At 36.3% G+C, this 14,853-nt stretch overlaps 1 protein-coding gene across 2 annotated transcripts in view; it reads right to left on the reverse strand.

Moving 5' to 3' along the window:
• Positions 1–14,853, reverse strand: part of DSG1 (desmoglein 1) — a 34,491-nt gene that overhangs the window by 4,783 nt on the left and 14,855 nt on the right. For both annotated transcript variants that reach the window (XM_072949055.1, XM_015239929.3), the window contains 9 exons: positions 13,669–13,835; positions 11,860–11,994; positions 11,359–11,544; positions 8,932–9,191; positions 7,370–7,509; positions 5,528–5,833; positions 2,613–2,740; positions 2,232–2,301; positions 533–735 (listed from right to left, as the gene is read on the reverse strand). In XM_072949055.1, the coding sequence (XP_072805156.1) occupies positions 533–735; positions 2,232–2,301; positions 2,613–2,740; positions 5,528–5,833; positions 7,370–7,509; positions 8,932–9,191; positions 11,359–11,544; positions 11,860–11,994; positions 13,669–13,835 (1,595 nt within the window). The remainder of the gene's footprint in view (positions 1–532; positions 736–2,231; positions 2,302–2,612; positions 2,741–5,527; positions 5,834–7,369; positions 7,510–8,931; positions 9,192–11,358; positions 11,545–11,859; positions 11,995–13,668; positions 13,836–14,853) is intronic.

The following is a 14,853-nucleotide window of genomic DNA, read 5'->3' on the forward strand; positions in this document are numbered from 1 at the left end:
TGAATAAACTTTTAACAGTAAATTGGTCTTTAACATCAATTTTTCTTCCAGAGCATTACCAAAAAGCAAAATGTCTATGAAATGCTACAGAACAAAGTGCTACAGGAATACAGATAAAGAAACATCAATGCTATTTTGCACAAGAGGATTAACAGTAAGAACTTCAGAAAGGCAGGGGTATCTGAACCGGGTCCTGAAAGATGGGCGGGGGTTTGTGAGAGAGAAGATGGGAGGAAAGCATTTATCCCAGGACTAGCACAGTGTAAGCAAAGCCATGGAGACCAGTGCGACTACGGCAGAGGCGCTTGGCAAGTGGAGTTGTTGGTAAGGGATAACGGAAGGTGTGAGGGACGGTGCCAGTTGGTGAATAACCTTAATTGCCATGTGAAGGAGCTTGGACTTCATGCCACAGACAAAAGCAGAGCTGGGAACCTGGTTAGGAGACACCTGCCAAAGCCCTGCTGGGACACGGCGGAAGCCTGGGGAAGGCACTGGGCGCAGGATGGAAAGAAAGGTGAGGGGATAGCCTTACCTGACAGAAGTAACTTTCCATGAAGTTCATGTTCAGCCCTCCTTCTCTGCATTCCCTCATGGAATTTCTTCTCATTGTTCCAGAATAGTCTTGACATATCTCAGGGGCTCTTGATGTTGTAACTTCTTCTGTCATTTCAAATCCTGTTGTTCTTTCTCCTCCTCCCAGATCTTGTCTGCCACTATACTCATTTGTGTAAACGCCTGAAAGTGTGGATCAAATTAAATTGATTTTCTCTAGTGTCTTGTAAACTAAAAGTTAGTGATTTACTGTAACATATAGTTTCTTCATTTAAGTATGCAGTTGTGAGTGAACAAAGAAATACAATGAAGGTAATACATAAAGAAAGGAGATACAAACGTGATATTGAGTTCAAAATAGTATTATTAATCCACTTGTTAATTCGGTAATTATTTGCTGAGAGACTACTTACTATATGTTGTGCTGGTATAGGGGGCTGCAGAGAAGTTACAAAATCCTATACCTTAGAGAATTTGATTCCAAACTGGGGGAAAACACCCAAATTCTAAAAGTTAAAAAAATAGTATAAGAATACTCAGTGTATTATTGGAAACACATGGCCTCCAGAAGAAGAAGGCATGAGAACCACTGGTTTTCAGAGAAAAGGCCATGGCAGTGGTGAGGGGAAAGGTTTGCATGGAGACTCTGGGATTTGCACTTGGATGTGAGAGGGGAGGAGAAGCCTGTTACAATATTCCAGGCAGATGAGAGAAAAGGATGGCCCAGTCTATGGAGGTGCTGTGGGCAGAGGAAGGGTTGACCGTGGGATGGGTGTCCTATGGCTTTAATATTTTAAAGGTCTTGAGTTTAGGAACAGTGTTTCATACTCCCGTTACTCTGGTTCCTCTCATTGTGCTCTGTTCAAGGTTTGAAAACCTAATGAGGGAATAAATGCATAACTAAATCCTGCTGGATTCGAGGATTTGACGAGTCTTGAGAACTCATCGGGTGTCAATGAATAGGGAGATATTAGTTGACAATGAGTTTCTGCTTTTGAGATGGAAGGCGTGGGTGTCAATAACAAAAACGGATACCTCTTTTAAATATGGTTCAGTTCTATAAGTTATAAGCACGCCTATGTCTTTTACATTTTAAAGAGCTTAAAGTGGAAAAGTCATGATTACAAGTTTGAAAAAGAGAATGCAAAAGTAAGAGACTAATACTTATTTACGCTGAAACAGGGCAAAATGGGACAATTATTTTCAAAGATGTGAGTTTTTAAAATTAATTGTTCTTTTTTTTTTTTTAGAGTAATTTTGTGAATTTTGGAGGTAGATTCTAGCCTCAATAAGTGAGCCTGGATCTATTCAATAGGGTTGTTCTTTAATTCTAATTAGTGGGTTTTTAGGTAAATAACAATTGCTTCATTAGACAAAAAACCTCTACCAAAATTGATTTGTGGTTACAACTAGGAATTTCTCTTCTATTTATAGAAGTTCTAATCAGGTCTTTTCCTATGTACTCTCTGATGATTAAGGAAGATTTTAAAAAATACAACATATAAAAATAATAATTATTGTAGATTTTTCCTTACTATTTAATTTGCAAGTTATCCATTTAAAAAAGAATGATGGAAACAATTTTAAAGATAACTGAGAAATAGTAAAGTTTGCAAAGACAGAGAATAGAGTTCATTCTTAAGTCAGGTGAACTGTTAAAAAAAATTTCTTTCTCTTACCTGTGTTGTCAACACACTCAATTATATTTGCATTAGCGGGTCCTGCTGGTACACAGACAGGGGTCAAACCCTAAAAGACAGGAAACATTTTCCCATTTGTAATGATTCTTTTCTTCCACTATTCATACATTGGGTTTGTTCTCAAAGTACCTCGGATTTTCTAAAAGAATACTAAAATAAATCCGAACCTCATTTAGAAAGCCTTCCCTGGTTACTGCCGTCTAGTTTTGATGTGCCTTTGATTCCTCTCTGCTTTCTCCATTGACTACCCCAGAATGAAGACCAGCATAGACTGGGAGTAATTCCCGGAATCTTGGTTCACATGCATGAAACCGGGTTTAGGTAACGACCAAAGGCCACTTATCACACAGTAGCACTCACCGTGGGCGGCGGTTCTTCTACTGCCCACGGGTGGATCGCCCCATCTGAACATTCGGGAACAGGCTCGAAGCCGGCTCCAGCACCAGCGGCACCTCCGTAGTCACAGCAGAGCAGCAAAAATGGGACCACTGATGGGAAAAGACAGGAATGTTGCAATTAGCAGAGGAACCATATTAAAGCAAAGCAACCTGCTTTTATGACTACATTTGAATCCCTAACATGACTCCCTTTGATTCTATCACTGTTACGAAAGTTTCAGAAAACAAGCTGAATAATGGTCAACGTGAGCTTCAGTCTACCAGACTGCAATCAATTTTTATATGTTATCTAGTATTCATATTACAGGTGATATTATACAGTTCGAACAGAAGAGTCTTTCCCCTGTCATTACTTAGGAAAATGTTAAAGGAGAGAAGAAAGAAGCCCGGAGAGACCAGGCAATACGTTTGATTCTTCGTGCTCCCTCCTCCATGCTTGTGCTGATTTTTCTTCTTCCACATGTTTTTCTATTTCAATAGTGAAATCTTACTCCTGCATCAAGCAGTTATTCTCTGTGAGGTTGTTTTCCCCTAGGCAGATACAATTTTTGAAATTACTGATGTACAAATGGAGAACATTACACTGCTTGACCATAGTTTTGTTGGTTTTTTTTTTTCTTCCTGTTTATTGCTTGGCTTTTTCTCATTCATCTCTGTAAGTTTCTAGCACGGAGCCTTTTACATGATATGATCTTGACAAATGGTTTGGGATGAACGGATGAAGGAAAGGGTGTGTAAATGAAAAATGTGAAGAAGGAAGGAAAGAAAAAAGAAGGAAGCAAGATGAGAAGGAATGCAGTAAGGACAGGAAGGGAGAGAGGGAAGAAGAAAAGAAAAAAGAATCCCATGGGTTTAATGAAACTTTGCTAGACTCAGAGATAGCTTTGACTCTAGAGGTAAAGCCCACATATAATTTAAAAAAATTTGTTACTATTTACACTACTCAGAGCTAGTCACCAATATGAAAAACAAACTCAAAGTGAAAGCTATATATTACCTATGGTAGAGATAATCAGCGCCTGAGTAATTAAGTTACTTTTATCAAGTATTTAATTTCAATATAAAAATGTTGGTTGATAATTAAAATGGCTAAAAGTGTGAAATTAGAGAATTATCTTTTCTCATATATATATTTTATGTCACATTCTGTGAATTTTCTAGCATTTTTCTTGCTTTGGTTAACTTTGATGAGAATGCTTCCTTTTTTTAAGCTTGTTTCTCCTTTTATAGAACTTTTCATCGTCATTATTTCAATTTATTACAAACCAATAAGAAAGAAATTCTATTACTTAATATAGAAATTTCTTGGTTTTTTTGAAATACATTTTAAATTATGGAAAGAAGAACATGCCCAAAGTCCTTGTGGATCAGATGAATTCAGTTTTTATCAACAGGGTCAAAAGAGTGAAAGAATTGTTTAAAATCAGAGAAAATCCAATTTGCTAATAAATTTAGTGAGAACTATCTATTTTATGGCTGTTTATGTATTATGAGAGATGAAAGTAGAAGAATATTTTATTTACAAGTGCTTTGATTTATTTCTTGTAGGTATATTTTAATTAAATAATGTCAGAGGTATCTTGTGACACTGAAATTTTATAATCTATACTTGAGAATGTTTACATGTTTACACTGATTTCATTATAATGTGCTGATTTCATCTTTCTTACTTCAGAGCCCCCCTTCTCATTCCTCAGAGGCTGTAGCATCTGGGTTATCTCTACTCTGATTTCTATCATCATCCAACGCAATGTTGGAGAATCCATTGGGTTTTATACCCCCATGTGTAGACCCTTAACTAGGTCCACTCTAGTGACCACAGGATGTGGTCTACCTCTAAATGCTTCCATGCGTGGTACTTCTTTTTCATCATCAAAGTATTGTTGCGAAGTATGTCTTTTTTTTTTTTTAAGAAAGCAAGCTAATGTTTCTTCAGGACCTACTGTGTGTTAGGGACTGCAGCAGGAGCTCTTATATACATCAACTACTGAGAGTTCCTGACAACCCCATTAGATAGACAGCATTATCCCCATTGTATTATCTGATATTCATGCCAGATCCCTAAATGGATACTAAATAATCCAAATGCAGCAGTTATTTCAGTTCTTGGTGCCTAGTGTCAGATAAACAAATTTTGAGTGAGCGTGAAGTAAGTCTTACTATTTCCCAGATGGCAAAAGCAAGGCTCAGAAAAGTTAGGGAAACTCTGAAAGATGCAGACAGTTAAATTTGGAAGCTAGAGTCTAACCTTCCTCTGTTTGGTTCTCCTTTCATTAGGCTTTGCAGCTTTGGCCCAACGTGAAGTCCCTTCAAGGTCTGGCCCCTGCCCATCTTTCTAGTCTCAACTCTCACCGTGCTGTCAGGCACGTTCTTTATTTCTTCCATGCTTGGAGTCCTTTATTACAGTTACTTGGCTCTCATTCTTTTGGAGTTTTGCACGTGGATTTTTTTTTTCTCCTTGTATTGTGTTTTCCTTTTCTTGTCCACTAGGCTATCTCAGCTAGCTCCTATTCATCTGTTAAAACCCAACCCAGAGTTTACTTTCTCTCTGTTGCCTTTTCTGATTATTTCAATCAATTGTTTCTGACTCTCTTCTTCCCTCAAATAACAATTTGAACCTGTCTGTTATGGTACTTTCCTATTACACTGAGATTCATTGCAAAAAAAGTTTTTATCTTCCACTGCACTTATATATAAAAGGTCAAATGGTTGAATTTTTTTTCCATCTCATAAACCCAGCATCAAACATAGACATTTCTTGGTAACTGCACAAAATAAGATTTTGTAAAATGTACTTGATCAAAGTATCAGAAAACTTTTTTCCTCTCCCCATTTTGGCAGGGGAACACATGAAAATAGGACTATTAATGTACTTACATCCTAGGATCAAGAATCCCAAGATGAGTAGTCCAATGCCAGCAGGACCAAAATGTACATTATCTCTGAGACGGTGCCTATAAACATCAGTGCCATCTCCATCAAAAGTACTTGTTGCAGAACTGCCAGCATTTCCTGCGTTGGTATTGATGTTACTCCCATCTGAGGAAGTAACATCGCTTGTGCTTGTACTAGTACTCCCTCCATTAATAATTTCACCACTAGTTGTACTCTGTTCACGATCTTCCCAGCCAGAACCGTCAAGATTAATGTTAATTGTACCAGTACAAGTTCTTTGAAGAGAATCTGTAACAAAGTTTAAAATGAAAGACATATTTTAGACATTTAGCATAACATTTGTTGGACAATACAAAACCGTCTCCTCTTTGCATCAGTACTTATTTCCAAGTCTGTATTCCCATCGATTCAGTAGCTTCCCATATCGTCCATTGTCTGTGATCAGTTCTTAAATCAAGCCACTATGAATAAAATATTAGTGCTCCAGAAAAACTGTCCCATGTGTTTGGAAACGTACATGGTAAACGCCACATTATGTATTGGTCAGCAGTGTGGTGTATAAGCCACTGTGGAGGCACTTCTAGACTATGTGCTGCACACTTCTCCATGTTTTTAGACTGGGTTTTGTTTGCTGTTTTATTGTCTTTCACCTTCAGTTCTTGTTTATTTTTTTTTTCCTTTTATGGGTTGACAACACTAACGGCTTTTGAGCAGGGTGGTCAGTCCTTTCTACAGAAACCCGATAAAGCAGCGTTGCCTCAGACTCACAACCAGTGGTTAAAACAGCTCATCAGAGAGGGGTTTTGGCACTATTGGAGGTAGGGGTGGGGTAGGGGGAACCTTCAGTCCAATGAGAAAGTGAAGCAGTTTTTATTTCACAAGCAGATATTCCAAATTTGCTTTCTTCTTGTCCTTCGAAGTTTCAGTAAGTTGTTGTGCTTGTTGACTGAACACAGGAGCAGGGACATTTGTGATTTGTTCCAACTTAATTGCTCCACACTTGCAGTTAAGTTATTATTATTGTTATTCTTATTTCTATTAAACAAATGTCAGCTCTGTTGTCAGACTTTGTCCATTGACGTCACTCTAGAGTCTGGCACGATGACTGACGTTCGGTTAGAATTCAGTAGATAGTTTCTGAATAAGTGAATAACGATATCTCTGGACGTATATCACAGAGGTAGACTTAAATCCAGTCCATCTGACGGCAAAGCCCTTTCAGCTCAGCTATGCTGATTCTATTGTTATTGCTTTGTTAGAATACAAGTCTGCTGTATTGTTACTGTTTTTGTTTTATTATTGTCATCTGGTCTAACGTTTATCCCCAGAAGGTTGCATTTTAAAGGAACAGAAGCATGCTACTTCCAAATTGTTTACACGAAGTTGTACATCAACTTTCCAAAGATTTTGTAAAGTTCGGTTAGCTTTCAATCCCTGACGTTAATAAGAACTAACATTTGTTACTGTCAGCACTCGTCTAAGTGCTTTACGCGTAATAACTCCTTAAATACTTGTACATCCATATCGTTACTTTCCCATTTTACAGAAGAGAAAACAGGGATACATGGATTAAATAACTTCTCTAAAATCTTACAGCTTGTTAAGTGATGGTACAAGATACCGATTCAGTCTCGTTCCGGAACTCACAGTCTTAATTCCTAAATTATACTGCTTCTCATATCATTCAAGATTCGATTCTGTAATGCCCAATGCGATAACCTTTGTCAGAAAAAGGGTTACTTCTAAATACTGTAATTAAAATGTCCACATCTGAGTGTATATATAATTTCCACTAAAAAGGAAAAAATTAAATAGACTTCTTACCATCTATAGATAGGATTGTTCCTTGGTATTTTCCATTAAGTGTTTGATATTGTTCTTTGGTAACTTTATTTCTCAGAGTGATTACTCCCGTTCGTGAGTCAACAGCGAGCAGGTCAGTTGGATTATTTCCCATTACATATCTGTATTTGAAAGACAACAGTACAAAATCATGCTAGCTATCTAGAAAGAGAGAGAGAGAGAGAGTCAGAGACAGGACAGAGAGAGGGAGATTTTAATTTCAAAACATGTTTCCGGTCAGGAGCTATACCCTGAAAATAGTTTTCAATTATTAGAAACTACTTTTTTTTTCAGGGCAGTCCCAGCTATTTGAGGACATTCAGAAATAGATAAAGATTCAAATTTAAGAAAAAAGAATTCCTGAGCAGCCACTTAGAATGGAATTATCTCTTATACCCACTTGAGTGTCAGAATAATCCTTCGATGTTTGCAGTCTCATTTTCACTTAATTTTGGGAGCGTCAGAGCTACCCTATGGCCCAGATACTGCTAATTCTAAACTATCCTCTTACCAAACACGTTACTTCTTCATCAGCTGGACTTTCGTCCCTTCCCTATCTCCACTCCCTCCCCACATACACAGTGAATTTACTGGACTTCTTTCGGATTCCAAATTCTGTTCTAGTCATGTGTCTCTATCTTATTCTATTCTCTTTCTCTTCTCATCTTTGGCTGCAAAGTTTTCCTTCTCACTTACATATCCGTTAGACAATCATTGATCAGAGAACTCTCTACGTGGGGCTTTGTGCTAAAGTCCGGGAATAGAACTTGGAGAGGAGTCAGGGGTGGGTGTGTGGTCTGCCCCGGGTGAACTCACGTCTGGGGGGTACAAGCGAGCTGATCAGCATTGGTGGGCAGTGCGGTAAGAACTACAACGGAAATACTCACGTGGCGTGAGGGGAGCATAAAGAACTTTAAAAACTCATTTGTGGAGTCTTTCCCCAGACTGTTATTTTTCATCTCAAGCCCGTGTGCAAAATACATGCACACCCATACACACAGACTTTTCATGATCAAGTAGAAAATACTTGGATATACAGAGTTAAAAAAACTACTGAGCATAATTTTTCCTAATGTAACTAATTTTTCACATCAAAGTGATTTTGATCAAAACTGGGTGCTGATTACAGTCAGAAAGTAACTGGAATGAGCTAACTAAATCTAACTGATTTCAATCTGGGCCAACTTGCAATGGGAAAATCAATCCATCAAATCTTCCAAGGGGAATAACCGTGATATGTGGTAATCAGTTAATTGGTCAATAAAATATATAAACACCGGAGTGTCAAACTTTCAAGATACAATATATTTTCACATTTTAAATCTTTATATTTATCTATTTTACATTTTGCACAAATTTTTTATATTTTCTTCAGTTAAACAGTCTAAGTTAAGTAACAGTTCATCAACTGGTACGTTTCAGGACTGAATTTCAAAAATAATGAAAAATATTTTAATTTCGATACTTCAGATTCCTAAAAAAAAAACCTGTTTTTACTTAAGTTCAGTATGTGGTGAAAATTAGTTGGAAAACGTCAGTCTTACCTAACAGTTGTTGAAGGTAGACCTGTATCCAGGTCAGTAGCTACAAAGTCTCCCACTTTGTAATTTTGTCCCATATTACTAGTCACTACATATGTCTTTGAACCTGGACGGAACACCGAGCCTTCAATTACATTTAACACGGTCACAGAGATTGCACTTCCTATGAGTTTATATTGAGACTTAATTGATTGATGAAATTCAGCTTTATTTCTAACACCAAGATTAAGCTGCAGATTCTTCACCTCTTCATAATCGAGGGGCTAGAAAATGCAGAGAGAAATAGTTTTACTGCAAGGAGAAAAAGCATTCCAGAGAAAAAAGAGAAATCCTTTGATAATCAGCAAAAAACTTCTTGCATCTCTTTCTTTAATTACATATAAACACATATAAATATACAACCTATTCTTACGTTCTTTATCCTCAATACAAACTCATGAAAATACAATAAGAAAAAAATATCCAACTGTCATAGATCCTTTGTTGAAGCAGTTGGAAATGAATGCATTCTAATTGTTCGCCAAACAAATTAAAAGCTTAAAATAAGGCAGATGGTCACGTCCATGCATTCTGTAGTGCAAAGACAGCTTATGTTAGATGCTATCATTTCACGTTTCTCAGAAAGTAGCTCTATTTATTACAAAGAATGGGCCAAATATATCATAGGTTCAATCATTTGACTGATTTTTATCCATAAAGAACTATTTAGAAGTTTTACTTTGTATATGTGACTTCTCTCAGTAAATTAAGTAATAGAATGTAGTACATAAATAATAAAAAGAAATCCTTATTTTCTTCAACATATCATGGAAAAATTCATTTTATGGTATAAAATTATGAAGTAGTCATTTTCATTATGAAAGATAGTGTCAATATGTTACTCATAAAATTTCACAACTATGCATTATGCCCATAAGTACCAGCTATGTTTTTCTTACACGTTTTGTAATATATTTTCTGTATTTTTCCATGAGTGTAATTTAGCTGGCTATTGATCCATACGCTGAGCTCTCCTCTTAGCTAAAATTTTCAGCCTTTGCTCTAATGTTGGCTTTATTTGCAACTTCAAGAATGACTATAAAATTGTTTATATATACATCACACACATATTACACATATATAATCATAAAAAGGAATTAATATATGATGTCGCTTCTGGGAGAAAAATCAGTATCATTCTCATTTTACAGATAGAGACATTGGGGAGAGACCGACCAATTTTCTAAAGTAATATAGTAGTTTGGGCTAGATTAGGACTCAGCTTCCCCAGCATGGAATCCTAGATAATATAGTGAAAAGAATGTGAACTTAGTAGCTCGGGAAGCCTAGGTTTGAATGTCCGCTGTACCACTTACTAGTTGTGAGAACTGAGCAGGTTACAAACTCTCTCTGAACCTCAGTGTATTTATTTGTTATATGGGCATGCAAGCTAATTTGCAGGGATGCTGAAAGGAATAAACTAAAGCATCCACACACTGCCTCAGTGAATGGAAGCTACAGGCATAGTGACACTTTATGAAGACATCTGAGACAAATGATCCCAAGTTCCTATGAGGACAGAATTCCTTAGAGGTTTATTTCCCAGGGCTATTCTGGAGGAAGGAACGAGTTGGAAAGGGATTGCATTTTGCCATGAGGAATACGTATGGCATGCATCACATACAATCCATGCACAGCTACTGCAGATTTAAAAAAAACAGGCTGACAAGTCTTGTAGCACAGGGTGAAACCTTCACTGTCAGCTCCCTGAGTCAGACATTTTCCCCCCCACATCTTAGTGAAAATTCCCTGCAGATAAATGTGGTGGATCAGTAATGTAGAGGGGACATAAGAGAACTCTGTTGACTTGGACCAAATTTCTATGACTTGGATCAAGTCTCTGGTATATTTATGTCTGTAATAAGCCTTGGTCAGCAGCCAAAGTGAGAAGAGAATGTGATAATCCTACAGTTGCAGTAATTTCATTTTAATTCTGTAAGAACACACTGGATGAATAAACAACTTTTAATTTACGTGGTGAATATGATTAGTGAATAATAACTGATGTACAGTGTTGACAAGGATACTTTTTCAGGCCATGTTAAATCTGCCTTAAAAAATATTCTTCAAATGTGTAAAACAAAACCTTAAGGATTTATCATCCTTCATTGTAAGCATAAAATGAGATTAGTATTAAAAATGCTTCCCATTTACATGATCTGTGAGGGGATATTGTATTCATAGAAAAAGAGTTCAAGTTAAAACTTTAATACCTGCTTTCATGAAATGATATAAGCAGAAAAACTCTCTGTAAAAAAGTTCTGTATCATATATCACTTTGAAACACAGTAATTTTTATTCTTTCACCCATTCAAGTTCGTGAAATATTAAAAAAACCACATTTTGAAAAAAAACCAAAAAAGCAAAACATTGAGAATAATTATACCATACCTTAATAACCTTTAAAGTTCCCACATTTGTTCTTTCATTCATTTCTATGTCAAACCAGTTTCCCTCATTTCCAGTGATAAAAAAAATTACTGCCATCCAGTTAGCTGAGAACTCCTCATCCAAATCAATTACTCTAATCTGGAGCAAATTTGAACTTAGAGTATTTTCTTCAATATTTACGGAATACTGAAACAAGAAGTCAAAAAAAAAATCTTAACACAAACTGTGTGAGAAAGAGAAGAATTATACTAGCTTTATATAGAATGTTTATAGTTATCCACTATATAGAAAAGGGATCTGTGTTTGTAGTCTCACTTTTCATTGCTCAAATATGGGGTGTTTTTTAACATGTATTATATAAACAAACACAAGATGAAGTATGTGTGTACATTTGGGTTGTATGTGACTAAAGATAACATGCACATCTATAAATAGAATTGCTCGAACAAATCCTGGGATGTAATGAATTTAAAGTGACTCATTTCAAAGACTGGTACTTACTGAAGACTGTTCCAGGTATGGGATGTTATCATTGACATCAAGGATTTTGATGTTGCATTCACACTCTGCCGACATACCATCTGCCCCGCCATCACGATCAGAGCCTCTTACAGCCAGAGAGTACTGGCTATATTTCTAAAAATGCACATGACAAACAGTATCACAGTTGATGTAGACAGTTGTTATCCTGTCTCATACAAAGCTCTTTTACAACATCACCTCAACATTTACGTAAATCTGTGATGGAGATGGAGGTAACGCAGAATATTGAAAATTCACAAATCTCACATGAATCAGTATGATGTTGTCACTTCTATTCCCACCATGCTTATCCAGCATCATTTACTGAAGCAGCATTTTTTTTAAAGGCCTCATTTCTTACTTTATGTTGAGAAAGTTGATAAAGAGTGAAGAGGACCAAGATGATCAGGAGGGGGGAGGGTAAGGTTTACTAAGAATTTATGGCATGACAATTCCGTACCCTAAATGATCAGCTCCTGAGTGTGCAAGAAGAATAGAAATAACAGGTGGCTGGCATTTCTGGGGGTGGTGGGTTGTGGCAGTGGAGTTACTGATGATCCATCTTCTTGATTCTACTCAATGGTGCTTACATTTTTAGAAGCTGGTAAAGCCGTGAAGCCTTTCCCAGACACATACATATGTGCATCCTCACTCAAAATTGTGGATATAATTTTAGAGGGTTCCTAGAGACATCTCGAGGGCTGTCCACAAACCCCAGGTTAAGAATATCTGCTCTGTTGGTGTCCTAATGCCTGCAGAGTTCCTGTACTTTTTAGAGCTCTTCACCACCACAGCTCTTAGAACATTAAGGAAATCCCACTGGGCTCCTTAAGAAAGTTTGGGAGAGAAAAAGCTAAATAGTCAATTTCTTCTGATGGTAGTTTTCAAACAAGTGAAAAAGGACATATAGGTAACCTAGAAACTGATGACATTTGGATCGTTAAAGAGTGTTAAAGTAATCTGACTTATCCTAAATCTAGGAGTCATTAGTAGGGAGATGGTCATTTTGAAATATCTATAATAATTAAAATAAAATTTAATTATCAAATAGAAATAAAACTTCCTCATTTATATCCCTAACATACATGCAGGTCAGTTATATTCTATCAATATTAAAAAAATAATGAAAAAGTTGATATTTTAAAATTAAACCATAGGACCACATGGCATTATAGAAATCATGCAATACTGATTCTAATTTGGTAACAATCACTAGTTATTTTTTATTTGTAAGTGAAAAGTTTGGTTTGGTTGTTGCTTAATTCTTATCCATTATTCTGATTCTGCGACTCATTTCCCAAAATAAATCAGTGGGCTGTCAGTAGGTAAGACATAGGAAGAGAAAAAAAAAATAAAATAGTTCTCTTGTCAAGTGAGCTTAGGATATGCTGGATTAAAAAAAGACAAACAAATTTGTTAGCCTGTAAATTCTTGGTGCTTCTACCAAGTTCACATCCCTTGTGAGTCACCAAAATAGGGGATGTAATAGCAATTATTTCTTAAATTTATTTCATTATAGAACATACTATTTTTTTAAATGGAGCTTTTGCTTCTACTTTGCATAAATTTTTATGTACTCTCAGAACATAGTTTTCTTAAATTGAGACATATCCTAATATTAAATGAAATCTATTTGAGGAATGCCCATTTTTCATCTCATAGATATTTATTACCATTATGTGAAAAGGTTATGCAATTAAAAATTTAAACTATTGTTTCCTTTTTCTTTCTTAGAACTCTTCCTTTTAGAATCAGTTCCGTTGAGACTAACCCATTCAAAGAGCTTACCTCTCTGTCTATAAAATTATTCATTGTTCGAACTTCTCCAGTGTATCTGTTGATAATAAACATTGGTGAATCAGAAGGTTCTTGTCTTATGATCTTGAAGGCTATTTTTGAGTTCAAATTATTTGGTTCATCTGCATCAGTAGCATTGAGTTTCATCACCAGTGTATCTAGAAATCAAGGGAAATTGATTGCAAATGGACAGTTCACATTTTTATTGTAGTATAGTGTATTGATTTTCCAACAAGATGTTCGGGTCATTTGGTCCGTATAACGGACACTCTATCATTTTCCCATTCTACTGCTTCAACATATCATAATCTTAGCTCCTTTCTATACCTTTGCCTTGACAAAAAGATCATGTTTTACCAGTGACCTAGACATTACTGAGTTCAGACTGTTAGAAAACAAGGAAATGTTTTTTTCTGCCTTTCCATGTATAAGTTTTTTAAGGCTGCTCTGGTGAAACAAAATGATCTCAAGGCCAGATTGACTCATTCCCACTTTCTAGCTACGTGATCTTGGCCTCAGTTTCCACATCTACAAATAGGGATGATAAGAGTACTGTCCTTACTGAGTTTATGAAAGAGTTAAACTGCTATATGAGAGAAAATTATACAAAGTTCCTATTGAGTAATGCACACTCATATATTATTGTTCTGTTTTGTGTGGTTTCTAGCTTAGTGCCAGTAACTAGTTGGTTTAAGGAAATGCTTGTTTAATTACATACTTTGTCCCTCACCTTCTCCATTAATCTTATAAGCAGTTTTGATGAAGGGCACTGGAGAATGTGAAAAATTGCCAGCATTCATAAACTGGACTTCTCTATGCTCAAACTGTTTCAGGAACAGTTGTCCTGTCTTCAGACAGCAACACACCAGCTCCCATCTCTCTCTCTCTCTTTCTCTCTCTTAGACTCTTTGCTTCAGTTTCTGTGTGTGTTTGTGTTTGTGTTTGTGTGTGTGTGTGTATTCAGTTCAGCATCATTTTTAAGGGTTTTCACTAGGCAATTAATTCAATAATTATGGTGCGTTTATACAAGGAAATCCCATGAAACTGTTCAAAGAAATGAAGAAACCTGTATTTCCTAATATGGAAATACGTCCAAAATAGATGTAAATGAAATTCATGTGTTGGGGTAGTAGGTAAGATAGGGTCTCACTTGTTTCCTCTTGGGAAACATGTTTG

The sequence above is a fragment of the Vicugna pacos genome, chromosome 24 (assembly GCF_048564905.1).
Source record: "Vicugna pacos chromosome 24, VicPac4, whole genome shotgun sequence".
Lineage (NCBI taxonomy): Eukaryota > Metazoa > Chordata > Mammalia > Artiodactyla > Camelidae > Vicugna > Vicugna pacos.